Genomic DNA, 19,815 nt, shown 5'->3' on the forward strand with positions numbered 1-19,815 from the left:
TATAGAGACGAGCTCTTGCTGTGTAACCTGTGCTCATCTCAAATTCCTGGGATCAAGCGATCCTCCTGCCTCAGCTTCTCAAAGTGCTGGCATTATAGGTGTGAGCCATCACACCCAGCTAATCTTTATTTTTTGACTATATATTGGTGTCTTCCACTTTTTCACAAGATATGTGTAATAAATATTTTGTAACTTTAATTTCATCTGTTAAACATTGAAAAAGCTACAAATGTTAGAGGAATGTGAAAGCTCAGAAGATAGATTTTCAAGTAAGAATCTGAGCCCAATAAATTATAATAGCTGGTCATGTTTTCCAGGACTAATTATCATCTTATTCTTGCTAATCCTAGTTTTAATATTTAATAGTTTCTCTGGTTTATTTTGCACATCTATTAGTTGGTGGCCTAAACTCAGGGCTTCCCTGTGGAGCGTGGTGAATAGGTTACAAATATGAGGAGATGCTGGTTTGCTCTTCTCTCTGGGTGGTGGGTTGATCTCAAGGTGGTCAGACTGTTAACTGTGCTTCTAGTCTGAGCATGTTCTTTCTTGACCCCCTTGTGCTGTATAGATACTGATATTTCAATATATGCCATGACACGGAAAAGAAAGGAAGGTAGGGTTTGTCCTAATTATTTGGATGACATTTATTTTATAAATAAAAGGATAAAAGAGTTTCAAAGCAACGATTAAAGTGGTTCTTTGCATTTCGTGGATGCGTTTGTTAATGTCATCTCTAGTTGGGACTGGTTATGTACAAGAGTGCAACTTTCTAGTGCATTATGCCACAAGTGACCTGTAAAATAAAGGCCCCTGGAAATAGAAAACACTGCAATTTACCCGTATGTTTGTAGACACTTGATCTCATAACTCTTCTCTTTAATTACAAATATTTTTCTCTGAATTTATTCTTTCTTTATTTAGACACAAACATTTTCAGGTGTTACATATTTTCCAAACTCATGACAGGCTATCTTACTCATTGGCAGAAGAATGAAAGAACTATTTTACCTCTTCTGAACAAAAGCTATAATATAGCCAGTTTTCTTCACCCTTCACCAAAGCATAAGGAATATTAATAACTGAAATTCGGTTTGAAAATGTTAAAATCCCAACTAGCTAAACAGCATAAAAACTCTTTCCAGTGGACTCTTAATGGCTTTGAGATGAGCATGTGGGGATGTCTTAGAATAGCAGATATTTTTCTTACGGTGGCAGTTGCTTTCCCCCCACCATAAAAAAAAAAAAAAAATTTAGTCTAGGGATGACAACGTATCGTCTGCTCTCAGAGCTGTTCCATAATGGAGGAAATAAAATGATATTTTAGGATATGGCAAACAAAGGGAAAATGAGTAGCCAGATACCGACATGCACAGAACAGAACAGACACACTATCCCATGGTTTTCAGAAAGATGAGATAAATGACTGCATCTTACCTAATTCTCTTAGAATTATTATGTTTAAAAGGATCAAGGATGACTGAATTACAGTTATTTCCTATACAATTTAGGCTATTATCAAATCCATTCCTGGAGACTGAAAAACTGACAACTGAGGTACAAGAAAACAACTTCTTACCCAGTATCTCACTACTGCAATGTATTTGATGTATCAGATACCAGATCCTTGAAGACCTCTTCCCACTTAAAGGAGGATCTGTGTAAGCTCTAATTTGACTACAAGTGATCACTATGAAAACTCTTGTTAATGTCTTGTATTGACCCTTTTGCTGTGGGACATTTTGAGTTTAACTGTTTTGAAAGAAAGTAAACTAATAATACCGAAACCCATTATATACATGACTTGTGCTACTCTTATAGCCAATTCATGCATTGAAATACTTCATGAATCCCTAGTTTAAGCCAGGCTACCCCAATAGTTAATGCTGGTACACAGCTGAAAGGCATGGTTCTTGGTTTAGAGGAATTTGAAGTCAGTAAGTTCGTAAACAGCAATTAGAGATAAGGAAAATTACTCTGTTGGATATAGACGGAGTGCTGTGGGATCACAACATTCTTTGCTTAGATGCAATTAGGGTGGGAGACATCCTAGGAAAGTTTCTCAGATGAGTTAATACCTGATTGTATGGTGTGAATTTTATCTAGCTATGTAGAGAAGGAAGATGGTGTTCCAGGGAGGAGTGTTACGAACAGTGCTTTGGATCGTGAAACTTCATGGGCAGAAGCAGAGGGGAAAGACAGATACAAAAATCTATGGTAGAATGTGTTCAATTTGAAGTATATTAATTGCTAATGGCTACCTCCTGTCTTTTAATTCAGGTGAAGGAAATACTCATGACCAGCCAGATGTCTTAAGGAATGCTTTTGAAAAGAACAGAGGCGTATAACATTATTAAGACAACAGAGAAGCAAGTTGGCTTTGGAGAAACTGTATTCTGAGGATGTTGTTTGCTTTGGGATAAAAAAAGAAAAAATACAACTACAGACAGAGCCTTTATATCTGCAAGTATTATGGCGTAGTCAATAGCAATGTAATTAGATTTACATCAGTCTTCCTGGTGAGACTTGGAGGCTCTTCCTCGGTAGACATGAGTGACCCAAGGCAGTCACAAGAAGAGAAGCACAAGCTAGGCAGAGCCTCTTCAAAGTTCAAGGATCCCCCTAGAATCATGCAGTCAGATGATTATTTTGCTCGGAAATTTAAAGCCATTAATGGCAACATGGGACCCACTACTTCTTTAAATGCCTCGAATTCCAATGAGACTGGCGGTGGTGGTCCGGCTAATGGTACCCCAGCTGTGCCCAAGATGGGTGTGAGAGCAAGGGTGTCTGAATGGCCTCCTAAAAAGGACTGTTCCAAGGAGCTAACCTGCAAGGCACTGTGGGAAAGCCGGTCTCAGACCAGTTATGAAAGCATCACCTCCGCCCTGCAGAATGGGCAGAGTGACCAGAGTGAAGGTCAGCAAGATGAGCAGCTCGATCTGGACTTCGTGGAGGCCAAGTACACAATCGGAGACATCTTTGTGCATTCCCCCCAAAGAGGACTTCACCCCATAAGACAGAGGAGCAATAGTGATGTCACTATCAGTGACATTGATGCCGAAGATGTCTTAGACCAAAATGCAGTCAACCCCAACACCGGGGCTGCCCTGCACAGGGAGTATGGAAGTACTTCATCCATCGACAGGCAGGGCTTATCTGGTGAAAACTTTTTTGCTATGCTCAGAGGGTACCGAGTAGAAAATTATGACCACAAAGCAATGGTCCCTTTTGGGTTCCCTGAATTTTTCCGCTGTGACCCTGCAATCTCTCCGAGCCTTCATGCAGCAGCACAGATTTCTAGGGGAGAATTTGTCCGCATCTCAGGATTAGACTACGTGGACAGTGCCCTCCTGATGGGGAGAGACAGGGACAAGCCTTTCAAACGGAGGTTGAAATCAGAGTCGGTGGAAACATCTCTCTTCCGAAAGCTTCGAACTGTTAAAAGTGAGCACGAAACTTTCAAGTTCACATCTGAGCTGGAGGAGAGCCGACTGGAGAGGGGCATTCGCCCTTGGAATTGTCAGCGATGTTTTGCACATTATGATGTCCAGAGCATTTTGTTTAATATCAACGAAGCCATGGCTACGAGGGCTAATGTGGGGAAAAGGAAAAACATAACCACTGGGGCTTCTGCAGCATCCCAGACTCAGATGCCCACAGGCCAGACAGGCAACTGTGAGTCCCCTTTAGGGAGCAAGGAGGACCTCAACTCCAAAGAGAACCTGGATGCCGATGAAGGTGATGGGAAAAGTAACGACCTCGTCCTTAGTTGTCCTTACTTTAGAAATGAGACTGGAGGGGAAGGTGACAGGCGGATTGCGCTCTCTCGGGCCAACTCATCCTCTTTCAGTTCTGGGGAAAGCTGCTCTTTTGAATCGTCTCTCAGCTCTCACTGCACAAATGCAGGTGTCTCGGTCTTGGAAGTGCCCAGAGAAAACCAGCCCATTCACAGGGAGAAAGTGAAGCGCTACATCATAGAACACATTGACCTTGGGGCCTATTATTACCGCAAATTCTTCTATGGGAAAGGTAAGGAAGAGCCCTGGGCGTTTGCATGTGTCTCGGGAGTATTTTTTTAAGGACCAGTCACAATGTGTTGCTTTGTGTTGGAGCACCTTCCTCAGAGTGTCCAAGGACATAGTCCACTGGGCCTGACCTTGTTCTCCATCATTGTCCCTCCATAGCCTCCAGGCTAATTTTTTCTTTAGAAAACTGCAATTCCATGCCTTTGTTGATGGGTAGTCCTTAATGTGTAAATGCCCTTTTGGTTTCTCTTTCTGTCATTCTTTGTCTGCCAATTTGTGATTATCACAAATTCAGACTTGATTTAGATTTCATCCCTTGTAAGAAGTCTTCCCTGATTAATTCTGTCCTCCTCCTATTCCTCTGAATAATCTCTTATGCTGCTTACAGTGGATAATTCTATGTTTCCCACACCTCTCTTATCTTTCTGTACTTTGCTTCTCCAGCATTGCTGTGTGTGTTGGACATGTTAAATCTTTGTTGAAAGAATGCCTGAATTACCACAACGGACAAATTTTGTTTTCATGTAGTTCTATAGATGGGCTTAAATGTTAAGACACAAGTGATAAATTATTTAATTCTATGTCAAATAAATGGTTTTTGCTTTACGTCTATCTTCAGGCTTGAAGAATGCGTTCTTCAGAGGTCATGTAGTTGAATCCTCAACCTTTAAATAAGTGTCCCTAATTATCCCAGGGCTAGGAGAATCTTCTCTGATTTAGAGACCTACAGAGAAACAGGTTCCACATGTGTCAGTAACACATGCCGAGGGAAAACACTCCAGCACCTCTCACCACCTTCTTATTGAGTGCAGCTGGTGTCCTTCACTCCTTCATTATAGTGCAGCTTACTTTTCAGAGCTATATTTTTCTGTCTTCAGTTTCACCTGTCAGCCCTCTTCCTGCTCCCAGGGATCCAGGGATAACCTCACGGAGGCAGAGGGTGTGCCCCGCTCCTCTCCTCCTGTTTCTCAGTGCGTAAGCTATTCTGCTTCTAGCGCAGATAACTGGGAGCTCACTGTACTTTTAATTTTTTATTTTATTTTTTTTACTTTAAGTTCTGGGATACATGTTCTGAACGTGCAGGTTTTTTACATAGTTATACATGTGCCATGGTGGTTTGCTTCACCTGTCAACCCATCATCTAGGTTTTAAGCCCTGAATGCATTAGGTGTTTGTCCTAAAGCTCTCCCTCCCGCTTATGAGTGAGAACATGCGGTGTTTGGTTTTCTGTTCCTGTGTTAGTTTGCTGAGGATGATGGTTTCCAGCTTCATCCATGTCCCTGCAAAGGACATGAGCTCATTCTTTTTTATGGCTACATAGTATCCATGGTGTATATGTATGATAGTTTCTTTATCCAGTCTATCATTGATGGGCATTTGGGTTGGTTCCAAGTCTTTGGTATTGTAAATAGTGCTGCAATAAACATATGTGTGCATGTGCCTTTATAGTAGAATGGTTTATAATCCTTTGGGTATATACCCAGTAATAGGATTGCTGAGTCAAATGGTATTTCTGGTTCTAGGTCCTTGAGGAATCGCCACACTGTCTTCCACAATAGCTGAACTGATTTACACTCCTAATTTACACTACTTTCACCAACAGTGTAAAAACGTTCCTATTTCTCCACATCCTCTCCAGCATCTGTTATTTCCTGACTTTAATGATCGCCATTCTAACTGGCATGAGATGGTATCTCATTGAGTTGATGACCAGTGATGATGAGCTTTTTTTCATCTGTTTGTTGGCCGCTTAAATGTCTTCTTTTGAGAAGCGTCTGTTCATATCCTTCGTCCACTTTTTAATGGGGTTGTTTTGTTCTTGTAAATTTGTTTCAGTTCCTTGTAGATTCTGGATATTAGCCCTTTGTCAGATGGATAGATTGCAGAAATTTTTTCCCATTCTGTAGGTTTACTGTTCCCTCCGATGATAGTTTCTTTTGCTGTGTAGAAGCTCTTTAGTTTAATTAGACCCCATTTGTCAATTTTGGCTTTTGTTGCCATTGCTTTTGCTGTTTTAGTCATGAAGTCTTTGCCCATGCCTGTGTCCTGAATGGTATCGCCTAGGTTTTCTTCTAGGGTTTTTATGGTTTTAGATTTTAATTTCATCAGTATTGGTTTCTGTCTTGAGAATATTTGTGTAATTTTTGACTGTAGTTTGTTTTATTGGAGTGGGTTGGGGAGGGCGGATAACACAGACCTTAGGAGGTCACTCTGTCCACTTCAGTCCCTTGTAACGTTAAACCACCGTGAAGCCTTTTTATTACTTTTTCTCATGGAGTATAGGCTTAAAAGAATTTGTCTGCCAGATAAATTGTGATTATTAATAACTCCCCCTCCTGTTTTTGCATCAATCCAGACTTAGCATGTCTTTCATAATCATATTATGACAACATGTAAATCAGAGAAACGGTCTGATGCAATAAAGCTAAATAAACAGATATTTACACTGCATCTGGTCACTTAGTGTGAATTGTCTCTCTGTCCTCATACTGATGACATAATAGGACTGAAATAATTTTGTCAACAGATCTTGGTCTTCTGTTGTGTCTCCTTTCCGCTCCTCCACCCTGAATTTCGGTCCTGGCTTCAGGTGTGCCTCAGTGTTAACACCATGAGTTACTTCCTTCCAGCCAGTGGAATCAAAGAATCTTGGACCTGCTTTTTTGTCTCTGCTGTGAAAATAACTCATAACCCTCATGCCTGTGTTCATGCAGAGGTATCACATTATATCACAATGCTCAAGGATGCTCTCTAAGTGGAAGTTAGTTATTTTTGGAAAGGGATATGGAGAGATAGGCTTCCTAATTAACGTTATTTTTATTGATGAAGCCATGGCTGCCAATTCTTAATAAAATAAAGTCTGTTAGATTTATTATGCCCTGAAATCCCCAGGTAATTAGTCATTCTGGCTAGCTGAGTTTTGTAAATAGTTTGTGATTCGGACTTCGAAATACCAGAACATAAAATTATATATATGTTCATATTTATGCCAAGACTTAGTGCCAGCGTCTCATTCATATGCTATTGCACATCCTAAGTGTAGGTGGAATGAAAACTGTTGTTTTCTGCACCCAGGTCACCACCATTTGATTCATTAATGTTCCCAGGGTCTGTTCCCTGAGATGATTTCAGGTTGCTAGATTCTGTTAGTTTTCTTGACTGCTACTTGTAGTTTTTCTCTTAATTCTCAACTGTCACTTCTTGGTAGTTTTAAAGACTCCTCTGCAAGTGATTTATTTCCTCCACCTTTTCTGATGAGCTACTTAGTGTTTTCAAGAGCATTGCAAATGACATCATCAAACTCCTTAGGTTTGAATGTGAAATAAATAAGCTCCAAAGAAGAATCTGAGTGTAGACACCCTGTCAGTGAATTGTGGGTGGATGTACGCTTATCGTTTGGCATTTTAGTGCTGTTGGGCACACTCTGTGGTTCTGAGCTTTGCTGTGGATTTATAAACGAGTCAGAAAGCGGAATTCTAGACTACAGTCACGCATCAGTTAACAACGGGGATATGGTCTGAGAAATGTGTTATTAGGCAATTTCGTCATTGTGTGAACATCATAGAGTGTACTTACACAAACCTAGATGATATGTATTTTTATTCATACATATATATATTTTTCATATGGAAAACCAAATGTCCCAGCACCATTACTGAATATCAGACATTTCCCCTTATTCATCTGTACTGCCAATATCAAGTGCCATGCATCAGATTTCTATATATGCTCCATCATGATTTTATGAGACCACCGTCATGTATGTGGTCCATTGTTGACCGAAATATCCCTATGCGGTACGTGACTGTGCTTTGCAAAGCCCACAAAACGAGGGAGTGGAGAGGCAATCCCTGAGGTCGCTTTGTCTTCAGTGGTCTGTGATTCTGTGCTGTGGAAGGTACTGTTGTGCCAGCAGATGGGCTCAGGGGCTGGGGAAGGAGCGGCCACCAGGAGCGAGAAGAAGGCCAAGCCCCGGCTGCTCTGTTCTCTCTCCAGCACAGCTGTGAACTGTGTCCTGCCTCCTTCTATATTTAGCTCTTCCCCTGTGGTCCAGTGTGACTTCAAAGTGAAATTGGCTACAATGGCATCTGCTCCTGCTCTTCCTGGTCTCTTGTTGAGCCATTAAGGACTCCAGGCAGAGGCAGCAGCCCAGATTCTTGAGTGAAAAGTACAGTGAGGTACAGTGAGGTGGAGGCCTCCTGTGGTGTGAGAGTAGATTCCCATTCCCGCTTCAGCCACTGGACACAGCTGTGCAAGACCCTTCTGTCTGCAAACATCACGAGTTGGGTGAGCTTCATTGTATTTAAAAACAGAGGGCCTGGGCAGACTGGCACAGATAGTGATGTTTTTGAGATAGCTTTTTTCTTTCCCTTTTTTGCTTTTCCCTTCTCTCAAGGATTTTCTCTTTGGAAACTGGCTTTCAGGGATCTTTCGATACTTTCCAGAGTGCTTTTATTTTGTTCTGTGCTTCAGGGTTCTGTGTAAAACTTCATTTTCAAGAGAATTAACTGGCTGCCAATCACTGGCAAATGTTTAAAGTGTGAAACTTTAATAATGTGGTTTCTTCTTTATTGGGTAGTTAATGTGAAATGTCTGCTCTTGATGCTGAGGTATATTTCTGTGACACATCATCACTGAAAGGCTGTTGAATAACTTTGTAAAAGGATTTCTGCAGGGGAGTGGCAGGACACAGGAAACTGTGTGACAACATCGCTTGCCCAGGCAAATCCATCTGTAGCTTTCAGTGAAATAGCTTTTTTTTTTTTTTTTTTTTTTTTAAGACAGAGTCTCGCTCTGTTGCCCAGGCTGGCGTGCAGTGGCACAATCTCAGCTCACTGCAACCTCTGCCTCCCGGGTTCAAGCAGTTCTCCTGCCTCAGCCTCCCAAGTAGCTGGGGTTACAGACATGTGCCACCACGCCTGGCTAATTTTTGTATTTTTAGTAGAGATGGAGTTTCGCCATGTTGGCCAGGCTGATCTCGAACTCCTGTCCTGTCTTTAGGTGATCCACCCACCTTGGCCTCCCAGAATGCTGGGATTACAGGCGTGAGCCACTGCACCCGGCCGAAACAGCTTTTTTAAAAGCAGTGAGGATAGTAGCAAATAGAGTGAATGCTCAGTAAGTCCCTTCCTTTCACTGGCAATGACCATGAAGACACATTGGTGCCGTTTGTCACACTACTGTTTCTCTGATGGGACTCATTGTGAATGTGCCATTTGCTGCTGCTTTGAGCTTTCTTTCCATTTGTGAAACAGGCCATGACAAAGGGTCCCTTAGATAGGGATTCTAGTGGTGCTTGACCACGGTCAGTCATGTGATTATCAGTGAGTCTGGTTTCCATTGTAGCGGAACAGCAGGCTTTGCTTCCTTCTGGACCTGCTTGGCACTGCACACTGCCACCAACAGTGGGGCTAGCGCTGGAACTGTGTGGCAGAGCCCAGACACTGTGTGTTGACACGTGAGGGCTCCTGCTTGGTGACGAAATCCTTAACTTGTTAAGAAGTTGTGCACCTAGTGGGTTACTCAGGAGTTCTAAAACGGTTCTGTGCCCTACTTTATGCCACCCAGACCAGAATAGTTCTAGGAGGCAAAGTGAGTAATATTTGGGGAAAGAGAGGTTAAAACCAGATGGGAGGATGAAGCTGGGCCTCCGTGGTGACTCAGGAGTGAAGTGAAAAGTGGCTAGATCATCGTCTGAGCCTTTGGGAACATTGTTTTGCTGGAGCTATCCGCTGGCACAGGAACACGTGTTCCTCTGAATGTAGTGGGGGAAAATTGCGGAGTAAGCTTGACAAATCTGTATCTTTTTTTCATTTAGAATTTTAAAATGGTATATAAATGTCATATGATGGTTATAGGACAGTAAGAAAATGTAGAGAAGCAAGAAATTAAGTCTCCCCAAATTCATCAGCTATAGTCACCATTAACATTTCGTCATTATCCTTGAAGGCTTTTCTGATGCAAATAAATTTATGTAAATGGAGCTTACTCCTGCTAGTACTGTGGAACTTGCTTTTGATGATCATCCTTCCATGTCATTATGTATAGAACTGCATCTGCATTTTAAGAGCCGTTATCAATTATCGTTATCTGCACTGAAGGCATGAGGAGATGCCAGGTATTTGCCAGCCATGATCTGGGCAGTTAAGTTAATGACTGTGTTTGCTTTACTTGAGAGAAAAACTTATCAGCTTGATAGAAGCACAGTAATAGGGGAAGATGCATTATTTCCTGCCCTCTTGTAGATGCAATACATCTACAAAACAACTTACCAAATACATTAGTGAATGTCCATTTTTGTAAAGAAATCTTTACTTGAAAAAGTAATTTATCATTATAAGAGTTTAAGTCAGTGTCCCACCACCTTCCCACTTGGATGTGGGCTGCATTTAGTGACTCACTTGCAAAAGGTATCGTATGGAAAGACAGGGACAAATAACTTTACAGTGGAGTAGCCTGGCAAACACTACCTCCCTAGGTCACCGAGGTCACCATCAACGGTGGTAAGTCCTGTGGGTAGCTTGTATCCCGGGTATGAATGACTCTTCTGCAGGCTTCCTCTCCAAACCTATAACCCCAGTACAATTAGGGGAAAACATTAGAAAAATTCCAAATGAAGGACATTCTGCAAAATCCCTGACCAGTACCCAAAGCTGTCCAGGTCATCAAAAGCAGGGAAAGTCTAAGAAAAAAAAAAAAAATTACAGACCCTAAGAGCCTTAGGGGACATGACAACTAAATGGAATGTGGTACCCTGGGTGGACTCCTACAGAGAAAGGACATTCCATTAAAAACTAAGGAAACCTGAATAAAGTATGGACATTAGTTAATAATATAACAATATTGATTCATTCATCATAACAAATGTACCAAAATAATGTAAGATGTTAACAACTGGGAAACTGGGAGATGGGTATAAGGGAACTCTGCTATTTACAGCTTTTCTAGAAATCTGAAAGAATTTTAAAATAAAAAGTTAAAAATTTTACAAATGTAAGTTGTGAGTGCTTATATATTTAAAATTATGATCTGTTTCTTTAAGACAAGAAGAAAGAATTTATAAGTAGTTCCTATAAATAACAAACTTAAAGGTTTATGTTGCTTTATTGAACGACCATAGAATTCTTGTAAGCAGCCAACTTCACTGTTTGTGGTAACTGCTCTCTTACCTAGCTCTTTGTAAACCCACCCTTTCCTCCAGTGCTAATTTTTATCATTAGTATTTTAACTGAAGAATAGTATGTTGTATGTAAATCCTGCTAAATGAACAAATAGATTCTTCTAGAATTTGTGTAATAACCCTCTTACCTCTCTTGATACCAATTTAACTGTTTTTTGGCTGGGGAATTATCTTTCTGCCATTAGGTAAAAGTGTCCATCCATTTTAATTATAGTTGGAGGTCAACTCTTGGTAAATAGAGGTCTGTGAATGGCGGGCAAATGACATCACTTAAGGCAGAGTGCACACTGAGGTTCACATCCCAACTCAATCTGGGGCAAATCCTTGAACTACTTTGTGCCCTAGTCAATCATCTGTAAAATGGGATGGTAATAATACAAATCCCCCCTGTAAAGGGCTTAGAGCAGTGCTTGTCAATAGCATGCCCCCCTGCTTCCCAGGGTTACTTAAATAAATGTGTAAGACTTTTCCCTCTAAAAAGAAACTATTGTTCACACCACTGCTACAGGCTTTAAAGGGCAATACTTTCTTTTAGCGGTTCAAAGATGAAGAGAGAAACAAGTAGAACCATATGGCAGAGAGGGCTGGGGAAAGGTGTCTGGTGAAGTCCATCACCCCTTTCCAAACACACTCACTTAAGTGTCACTAATGTGACAGTTGTAGGCAGGCCTACACCTTTACATATCAAATGAACTTCACTGCTGAGTGATGCATGGCTGCATTTGCTTTGAATTTCATGCCTGGTGGCTGTTTTTTCCTTCTGATTTTATACAGTCATTGACGAAAATTAATAGGGAGTTGGACACTATTAAATTCATACGGGTGAACAGAGTGCCATCTAACAATAGTACTATTCTAAGATACACATTCCTCCCTCTGAAGACATAATTGACTGAGTTCTTCACCTCTCTCCCTGGCCAGTATTGCCTCCCCAAACAGAGGTCCCATCGAGTCCCATGGGGGCCCTTAATGGGGAGGAATTGCCCAGATACACATGAGATTCGGCACCAAGGGCTATGGTCGCACGGGCTCCATGTGGCCGTCGGTGGAAAACACCAGAGCTTTCTCTCTTGCAGAGGTGCTGTATCTGGACAGTCACAGTTCCACACACCACAGTGTCGTAGGAACCTGCAAAGGGCTGTATGCTGTTTCAAAACTTACTGACCCTCTGCCCCCAAAAAGTCTTCAGTCAATTACTGGGGAAGAAGAACGAATACCCTATTATTTCCCTGGGAAAAGGAATAAGACTCTTAATATTCCTTTACAGTTTGACTCACATGGCGTTTAACTGACAACACTTGTTGGCATTTTGCTGCTGGTACAGTAAGTTGGAAGTAAAGGTCTTTGGAGCATTAGTTCTTAAAGAATGTAGAAACTTAGTTTAAACACTTTGTATTTGTTTAGGTCCAAAATTTATTTCACTATTTGTCCCACTTAATTAAAATAAAAGCTGGACAGCCGTCCTGTTATCAGTGGGCTGCACCTCTCTCCTTTGAAGTGGTGAGGCCTTTCATACTTTCCTAGTGTTTTCTTCTTCCTTTTGAGCAAATATAACAATTACAGATTATGAAAAGAAGCCTTTAATAATCTGTCTTCCTTCAGTCTTTTCATTTTTCACTCTAGCTTTCCTTGAAATCATGTTTTTCAAGATGCCGTTTTTATGTTAAGGATACATTTGTTGTCTCATCTTTAAGTTGTGTTCACTTTCCTGTATTAATTAATTTTTGTAATTTAAACCTTTGCATGAATTTTTTTAGCCTCGAGCTGCTTTCTATGAGAGAACACTAGAGCCGGACTGCCTGGGTTTGCATCCTCACTGTCCCACCAGATTGTGACTTTGAGCGAGTCACTTAACCTTTCTGCCTCAGTGTTGTCTGTAAGAATAGTTGTGCCTCCTCATAAGTAGACAGGATGAACTGAGTTTATTTTTGTGAAAGATACTTAATATTATTGTCTTCACTGTAATGCCTTGGATTTTTCAAGCTTAGCAAATACCTTAGTTAAATTTGAGTCAAAAGAGCAAAACTTTACATGACAAAAATCTATGTTTTTCAAAATTTTCTGGCAAATTCGGTAATTTAATCCACGAAACACTAACAAAGGTGTTTGATACTTCTTGAGGTTGTTGAGTTACTTTTTTTTTTTTTCTTTCTGAGATGGAGTCTCACTCTGTTGCCCAGGCTGGAGTGCAGTGGCGCGACCTCGGCTCACTGCAACCTCCGTCTCCCAGGTTCATGCACTTCTCGTGCCTCAGCCTCCTGAGTAGCTGGAAATACAAGCATGCACCACCATGCCTGGCTAGTTTATTTTTAGTAGAGACGGGGTTCGCCATGTTGGCCAGGCTGGTCTTGAGCTCCTAGCCTCAAGTGATCCACCTGCCTTGGTCTCCCAAAGTGCTGGGATTGCAGGTGTGAACCACTGCTCCCGGCCTGTTGAATTACTCTTGTTTTTGTTTGTTTGTTTGTTTGTTTTGTTTTGTTGTTTTTTGTTTTGAGACAGGGTCTCGCTCCATCTCGTAGGCTGGAGTGCAGTGGCACAATCTTAGCTCACTGCAACCTCTGCCTCCTGGGTTCAAGCGATTCTCCTGCCTCAGCCTCCTGAGTAGCTGGGATTACAGACATGCAACACCACACTCAGCTTATTTATTAGTGTTTTTTAGGTTTATTGTAGAGACTGGGCCTTGCAGTGATGCCCAGACTGATCTAAAACTCCTGGCCTCAAGCAATCCTCCTCCTTCTGCCTCCCAAAGTGCTGGGATTATAGGCCTGAGCCACCATGCCCTGCCCTCATTTACTTACTTATTGTCCCCTTTTCACTTTTTAAAAAATAACTCTAGAGTGTTCAAAAAAAGGGAAGTCATTTAAAATACACATAATTGTTTGGAGAGAAAGGTGAAAGAAGATACATCATAGATAGGAATTGAAAGAGCATTTAACTGCCTATGTAACCTAGATCAGCAGAGAGCAGGCAATTAAATGATCAACTAGTGGTTGAGAGAACGAAGAACTTTTAAAATGCATTTTATGGCAAAATAGCAAGCTAGCTTCTGCTGTGCATATTAACAAAGTAAAGGATTAGAGGGTACAGGTGCACAGTTGTTCGTGGCCTTGGTGTACTTAATAAATGGTGCTGTGGTCACTGGATGCTAACAGCTTTGATAAATCCTGTAAGGCAGAGCTGCGAGTGAATGTCTTTTACATACCTGGCCTCAGGAGGCCCTGCAGAGATGTGATCCTTAACTGGTCAATTCATTAGTGAGTTACCACTTAAACCTCTCTTCTAAGATATCACTGTATCTAGAAACAGCTTTTGGGCTAGGGTCCAATGTACCGCCCCTGCCCCCATTTTTTTTCCTCTGTGAGCTAAAATTATTATTTATTTCTTTACTGAACAGCCACAATGCACCACAGAAATGCACTGAATCTCATCTTCATTTCCTGCACTGCAATCTTGTTAGCTGATTTTTTTTAATCTTGCCCTGTTGTATTTGCATGATAGGTGGATTTTCATTCAGCTTCTCAACAGTCTTTTCATAGCTTCTGTTCTTCCAAGGAAGGATTTCATTTGATTCACCCTTGAAGCAATTTTATGGAAATCTTCTGCCTGGAATAAGTACAGGCTGTGGGTGGGTGAGGGTCTGAATGCACACAACCCTGGGAAGCCTTGCTCGTTGTCCTCTGCCCAAGATGGGAAGGGCCTCTTGCCATACAGATAAACAAGGAGAGGTCTTTCCCGAAAGGGAGATGCGGGATATCATTTGAAAAGGGCAACTTTTTCCCTCCTGCTGGTTATGGGAGGGGGCACAGTCTCTGTATGTCCTAATGGTTTGTGGAGATGCCCTTTATAAAAGCTAGGCAGCGTCTTACATTATTGAATAGAAGATTTTGATTTATTTGGAAACACATCCAGGTAACCTACTGTATTCCTTGGTGAAACCAAAAGCATGGCGAGCCCTTAGAAGATGGTTAGGAGACATAAAAGCTGTAAGTCTGCAGGTGTGATGCTTGTAAACAGCAGGAACTTCATCTCTGTGTTTGCAATAAGAAAGTGGATGTCTGTGTGAGACAGAGAGAGGAAAATGGGTCTGTGACATGGATTGGCAAGGTAGGCATGAAGGGAATTTTTTTTTTAATTCACCTGCCATCTTTGATAAAAAGGAGAATGTACACATTTTGGATTCGCGAACTTTTAAAAGTATAATTTATGATAGAAATTACTCAGTGAAGTATATACACCACTTCTTAAAAAAAGACTTCTGTGAGTGCAGTGTAACCTCTCCAGGTGATTCTGGGTCAGCATTTTGAGACTAAAAGTGGGAATCACCTTCAGGCTGACCCATGAACTGTGCTGGAGTTTTGGGCTCAAAATCAAAATACTCGATGATGCAATTTATTTTATGTGCACTTTTTTGTTTTGATTTCCTTTTTTTGCCAGTAACATGCCTGCTGTCAACTATAATACCCCTCCCAGGTCAATGATGGTGTTACATGGATTAGATATATTAGGAGCCGGGAGGATTCTGAGGTTAAGAAACCTTTAACTAACCCAAGGTGAAGCACGTGATAAAGTATCAAAGCCCAGCTTTTTATAATTATAACATTGTGCAGTAAATGGGTTTGAGACTGCTGGTTAAATAAGGCAAATTGAAAACATGTTATCTCTTCCCCTTCCAGAATACCAATAAAAATGACAGTGAAGGAATTTTAAAAATGGGCATAATGCCACAAAGTAAAAAAGCACCAGGGAAAGGCAGTCGAAGGAAGGCAGGGTATATGAAAGCAGGTAGAAGAGCAAGACCACTCCTAGTAGATTGAGAGAGGCAGCCTCCTGCGTCCCCCATCATGGGTGGTCTTGGGAAGAGGGTAGAGGCCATCAAGAAGTGAGTCAGGCCATGCCACAGAGCCAGCCACCCTTGGAGAAGGGCTTAGGGGAATGAAAACGGGGCTGGTTACATGCTTTATAAAAGGCCGTATTCTCTCTCCTCCCCCCATATAGCCAGTTTACTATTTGCCCCTCTCCCACGTGGGAAATAAGATTTATTCTGGAAAAATGGAACAACAGGCCCAGCAAAGGGCAGGACTAAGGCACTTTAACTAAAATGGGAATTTAGTGAAAGTCAACACAATGAGGTGCTCAGCCCCACCCCATTATTTGAGCTCAATATTTCTAGACAGGAGACTGGAGGTGCCTTCCCTGGGACACTCACTGGCCCAAGAAGAAGATGCACCTGTCTGATGGCTGGGCCCTGCCTGACCAGCCTAACAAGGCACAGCTCAGAGATGCGGTAGGGTCAGTGCCAGACCACATCAATATGATGAATATTGTAATAAAGTGAGTCACACAATGTTTTTGGTTTCACAGTGCATATAAAAGTTGTTTATACTGTAGTCTACTATGCAGATAGTGCTATATCTGAAAGAACAGTGTACATATCTTAATTTAAAAATACTTCATTGCATTAGCCGGGCATGGTGGTGGGCGCCTGTGGTCCCAGCTATTCGGGAGGCTGAGGCAGGAGAATGTCGTGAACCTGGAAGGCGGAGCTTGCAGTGAGCTGAGATTGCGCCACTGCACTACAGCCTGGGCGACAGAGCGAGACTCCGTCTCAAAAAAAAAAAAAAAAAAAAAAATACTTCATTGCTAAAAAGTGCTAACGATCACCTGAGCCTTCAGCAAGTCAACCTTTCTTCTGATGGAGGATCTTGCCTCAACGTTGATGGCTGTTGGCTGATCAGTATGGTGGGTGTTGAAGGTTAGGGTGGCTGTGACAATTTCTTAAAACAACAGTGAAGTTTGCCACATTGATTGACTCTTTCCTTTAGGAAAGATTTTTCTGTAGCATGCGATGCTATTTGATAGCATATGACCCACAGTAGAACATCTTTCAAAATTGGAGTCAGTCATCTCAAACCCTGCCACTGTTGAATCTACCAAGTTTATGCAATATTCTGAATTCTTTGTTACTTCAACAACGTTCACAGCATCTTCACCAGGAGTGGATTCCATCAAAAGAAACCACTTTCTTTGCTCATCCATAGAAAGCAAATCCTCATCTGTGTAAGTTTGATCATGAGATTATAGCAATTCAATCAGATCTTCAGGCTCAATTTCTAATTCTAGTTCTCTTGCTATTTCTACCACATCTGCAATACTTCCTCCAGTGAACTCTTGAATCCCTCAAAGTCGTCCACGAGGGTTGGAGCCACCTTCTAAATTTCCGTTAAGTTTATATGTTAACATCCTCCCATGAATCATAAACGTTCTTAATGGCATCTGGAATGATGAATCCCTTCCAGGTTTCCAATTTTATCTGCCCAAATCCATCAGAGGAATCTCTATTTATGGCAGCTATAGCCTTACAAAATGTATTTCTTAAATAATAAGACTTAAAAGCCAGAAATACTCTGATTCATGGGCTACAGAATGAATGTGGTGTTAGCAGGCATGAAAACAACAGTAATCTCCTTATATATTTCCGTCAGAGCTCTTGGGTGATGAGATACGTTGTTAATAAGCAGTCATATTTTGAAAGGAATGTTTTTTGTCTCAGAACTAGTACTCAACAGTGGGCTTAAAATAGTAAACCAGGGAGGCTGAGGCAGGAGAATGGCATCAACCAGGGAGGCGGAGTTTGCAGTGAGCCAAGATGGCGCCACTGCACTCCAGCCTGGACGACAGAGCGAGACTCCATCTCAAAAAAAAAAAAAAAAAGTCAGTATCCATACTGTAAACAGATGTGCTGTCATCCAGGCTTTGTTTTTCTGCTGATAGAGCACAGGGAGAGTAGTTTGGCATAATTCTTAAGGGCCCTAGGGTTTTCCGAATGATCAATAAGCATTGGCTTCAACTTAAAGCCACCAGCTGTGTTAGCCACTAGCAAGAGAGTCAGTCTATCCTTTGAAGCTTTGAAACTAGGCATTGACATCCTCTCTCTAGCTATGAAAATTCTGGATGGCATCTTCTTTTATTAGAAGGCTGTTTCATCTGTATTGAAAGTCTGTTGTTTATTGTAGCCACTGTCATCTGTTATCTTACCTAAATAACTCGCTGGCTAACTTGGTATAGCTTCACTCCGTCAGCACTTGCTGCTTCACCTTGCACTTACATCGTGGAGATAGCTTCTTACCGTAAGCCTCATGAACCAGCCTCTGCTAGCTTCCAATTTTTCTTCTGCACCTTCCTCACCTCTGTCAGCCTTCATAGAATTGAAGAGAGATAGGGCCTTGCTCTGGATTAGGCTTTTGCTTAAGGGAGTGTTGTAACTGCTTTTGTCTTCTGTCCAGACCACTCTGACTTTCTTCATATCAGCAGTAAGGCTGTTTTGCTTCTTAATCGTGTGTTCTCTGAAGTAGCACTTTTACTTTCTTTCAAGAACTTTTTCATTGCATTCACTACTCGGTTCACTGTTTGGTCCAAGAGGCCTAGCTTTCAGCCTGTCTCAGCTTTTGACATGCCTTCCTCACTATGCGTAATCGTTTTTAGCATTTCATTTAGAGTGAAACAGGTGTGACTCGTCCTTTCATTTTAACTCTGAGGGGCTATTGTAGGGTTATTATCTGGCCTAATTTCAATGTTACTGTGTCTCCAGGGAAAGTAGGGCAATTGAGGAGTGTAATTTTTGTCTTTTTCCTGTATTAATACCCCCACAGCACTAAAACATTTTGAAGCAGGCCATGTTTGTATCCCCAGTATTTGTCAGTTTCTGGCACACAGTTGAGACATCCGCTGTTCAACATTTGAATAAGTGAATTAAAGTGGATTAAGCATATTTGGAAGGCTAAATAATGGCCTCCAGAGGTGTCCAGGTCCTAATCCCTGGAATTTGTGTATGCTCCCTCATATGGCAAAAGAGACTTGGCAGTTGTGGTTAAGTTAGGGATCTTGAGATAGGGAGATATCCTGGATTATCCAGGCAGGACCTGGCTGGGACCTAAATGCAATCACAGGTGTCCTTATAGGAGGAAAACAGAGGGAAATTTGACTACAGAAGAGAAAGGCAATGTGACCACTGAAGCAAGATGCTAGGCTGCTTGCTGTGAAGTTGGAGGAAGGGCCATGAGCCAAGAAACGTAAGGAATGTAGGTCTAGAAGCTGGAGAAGGCAAGGAAATGGATTTTTCCTCTAGAGCTGCCAAGGGGAATGCAGTCACTCCAGAACCTTGATTTTTGCTTATTGAAACTGACTTCTGAGCTCTAGAGCTGTGTGCAGTAAATGGAGTTGTTTTAAGCCAGAAGTTTATTAGAAATTTGGAAATTTGTTACAGCAGTAGGACATGATAGGTCTATTGCCATGTAAGTTCCAATAGATATATAAGTTCTCAGTTTTATAAATACTTCAAGAAATTGTATTGCTCCGGTCACTGAGAGAAATGCCTGCTTCAGCCTCCAAGATGCTTCACACTGTCTTATCACTTCCTGGCATGAAATGAGCTACCTCCTTGTTTTTATTTTGATATTCCTGCTTGAGGTCAGATATAACCATTGCTTTTGGACAATACCAGAGGGGGCTACTTTTAGTTCAGTGATTCAAGAACAGTTTATTAGGCACCTGTCATTTATTAGGCACTATAACACTAGGGCCTCGGGATGTAAAATTGGAAGGATTTGGCCT

The 19,815-nt window shown here is 41.6% G+C and overlaps 1 protein-coding gene across 5 annotated transcripts in view; it reads left to right on the forward strand.

Annotated features, from left to right (window-relative positions):
• Window positions 1-19,815, forward strand: part of SIPA1L2 (signal induced proliferation associated 1 like 2) — a 238,632-nt gene that overhangs the window by 117,567 nt on the left and 101,250 nt on the right. For 4 of the 5 annotated variants that reach the window (XM_012506652.2, XM_030812675.1, XM_030812673.1 and 1 more), the window contains one exon: window positions 2,278-4,029. In XM_012506652.2, the coding sequence (XP_012362106.2) occupies window positions 2,547-4,029 (1,483 nt within the window). In that variant the 5' untranslated portion in view covers window positions 2,278-2,546. Of the gene's footprint in view, window positions 1-1,522; window positions 1,659-2,277; window positions 4,030-19,815 lie in introns of those variants that run through there. The other variant, XM_030812672.1, reaches the window with a different exon arrangement.

The sequence above is a fragment of the Nomascus leucogenys genome, chromosome 5 (genome assembly GCF_006542625.1).
Source record: "Nomascus leucogenys isolate Asia chromosome 5, Asia_NLE_v1, whole genome shotgun sequence".
In the NCBI taxonomy this organism is placed as follows: domain Eukaryota; kingdom Metazoa; phylum Chordata; class Mammalia; order Primates; family Hylobatidae; genus Nomascus; species Nomascus leucogenys.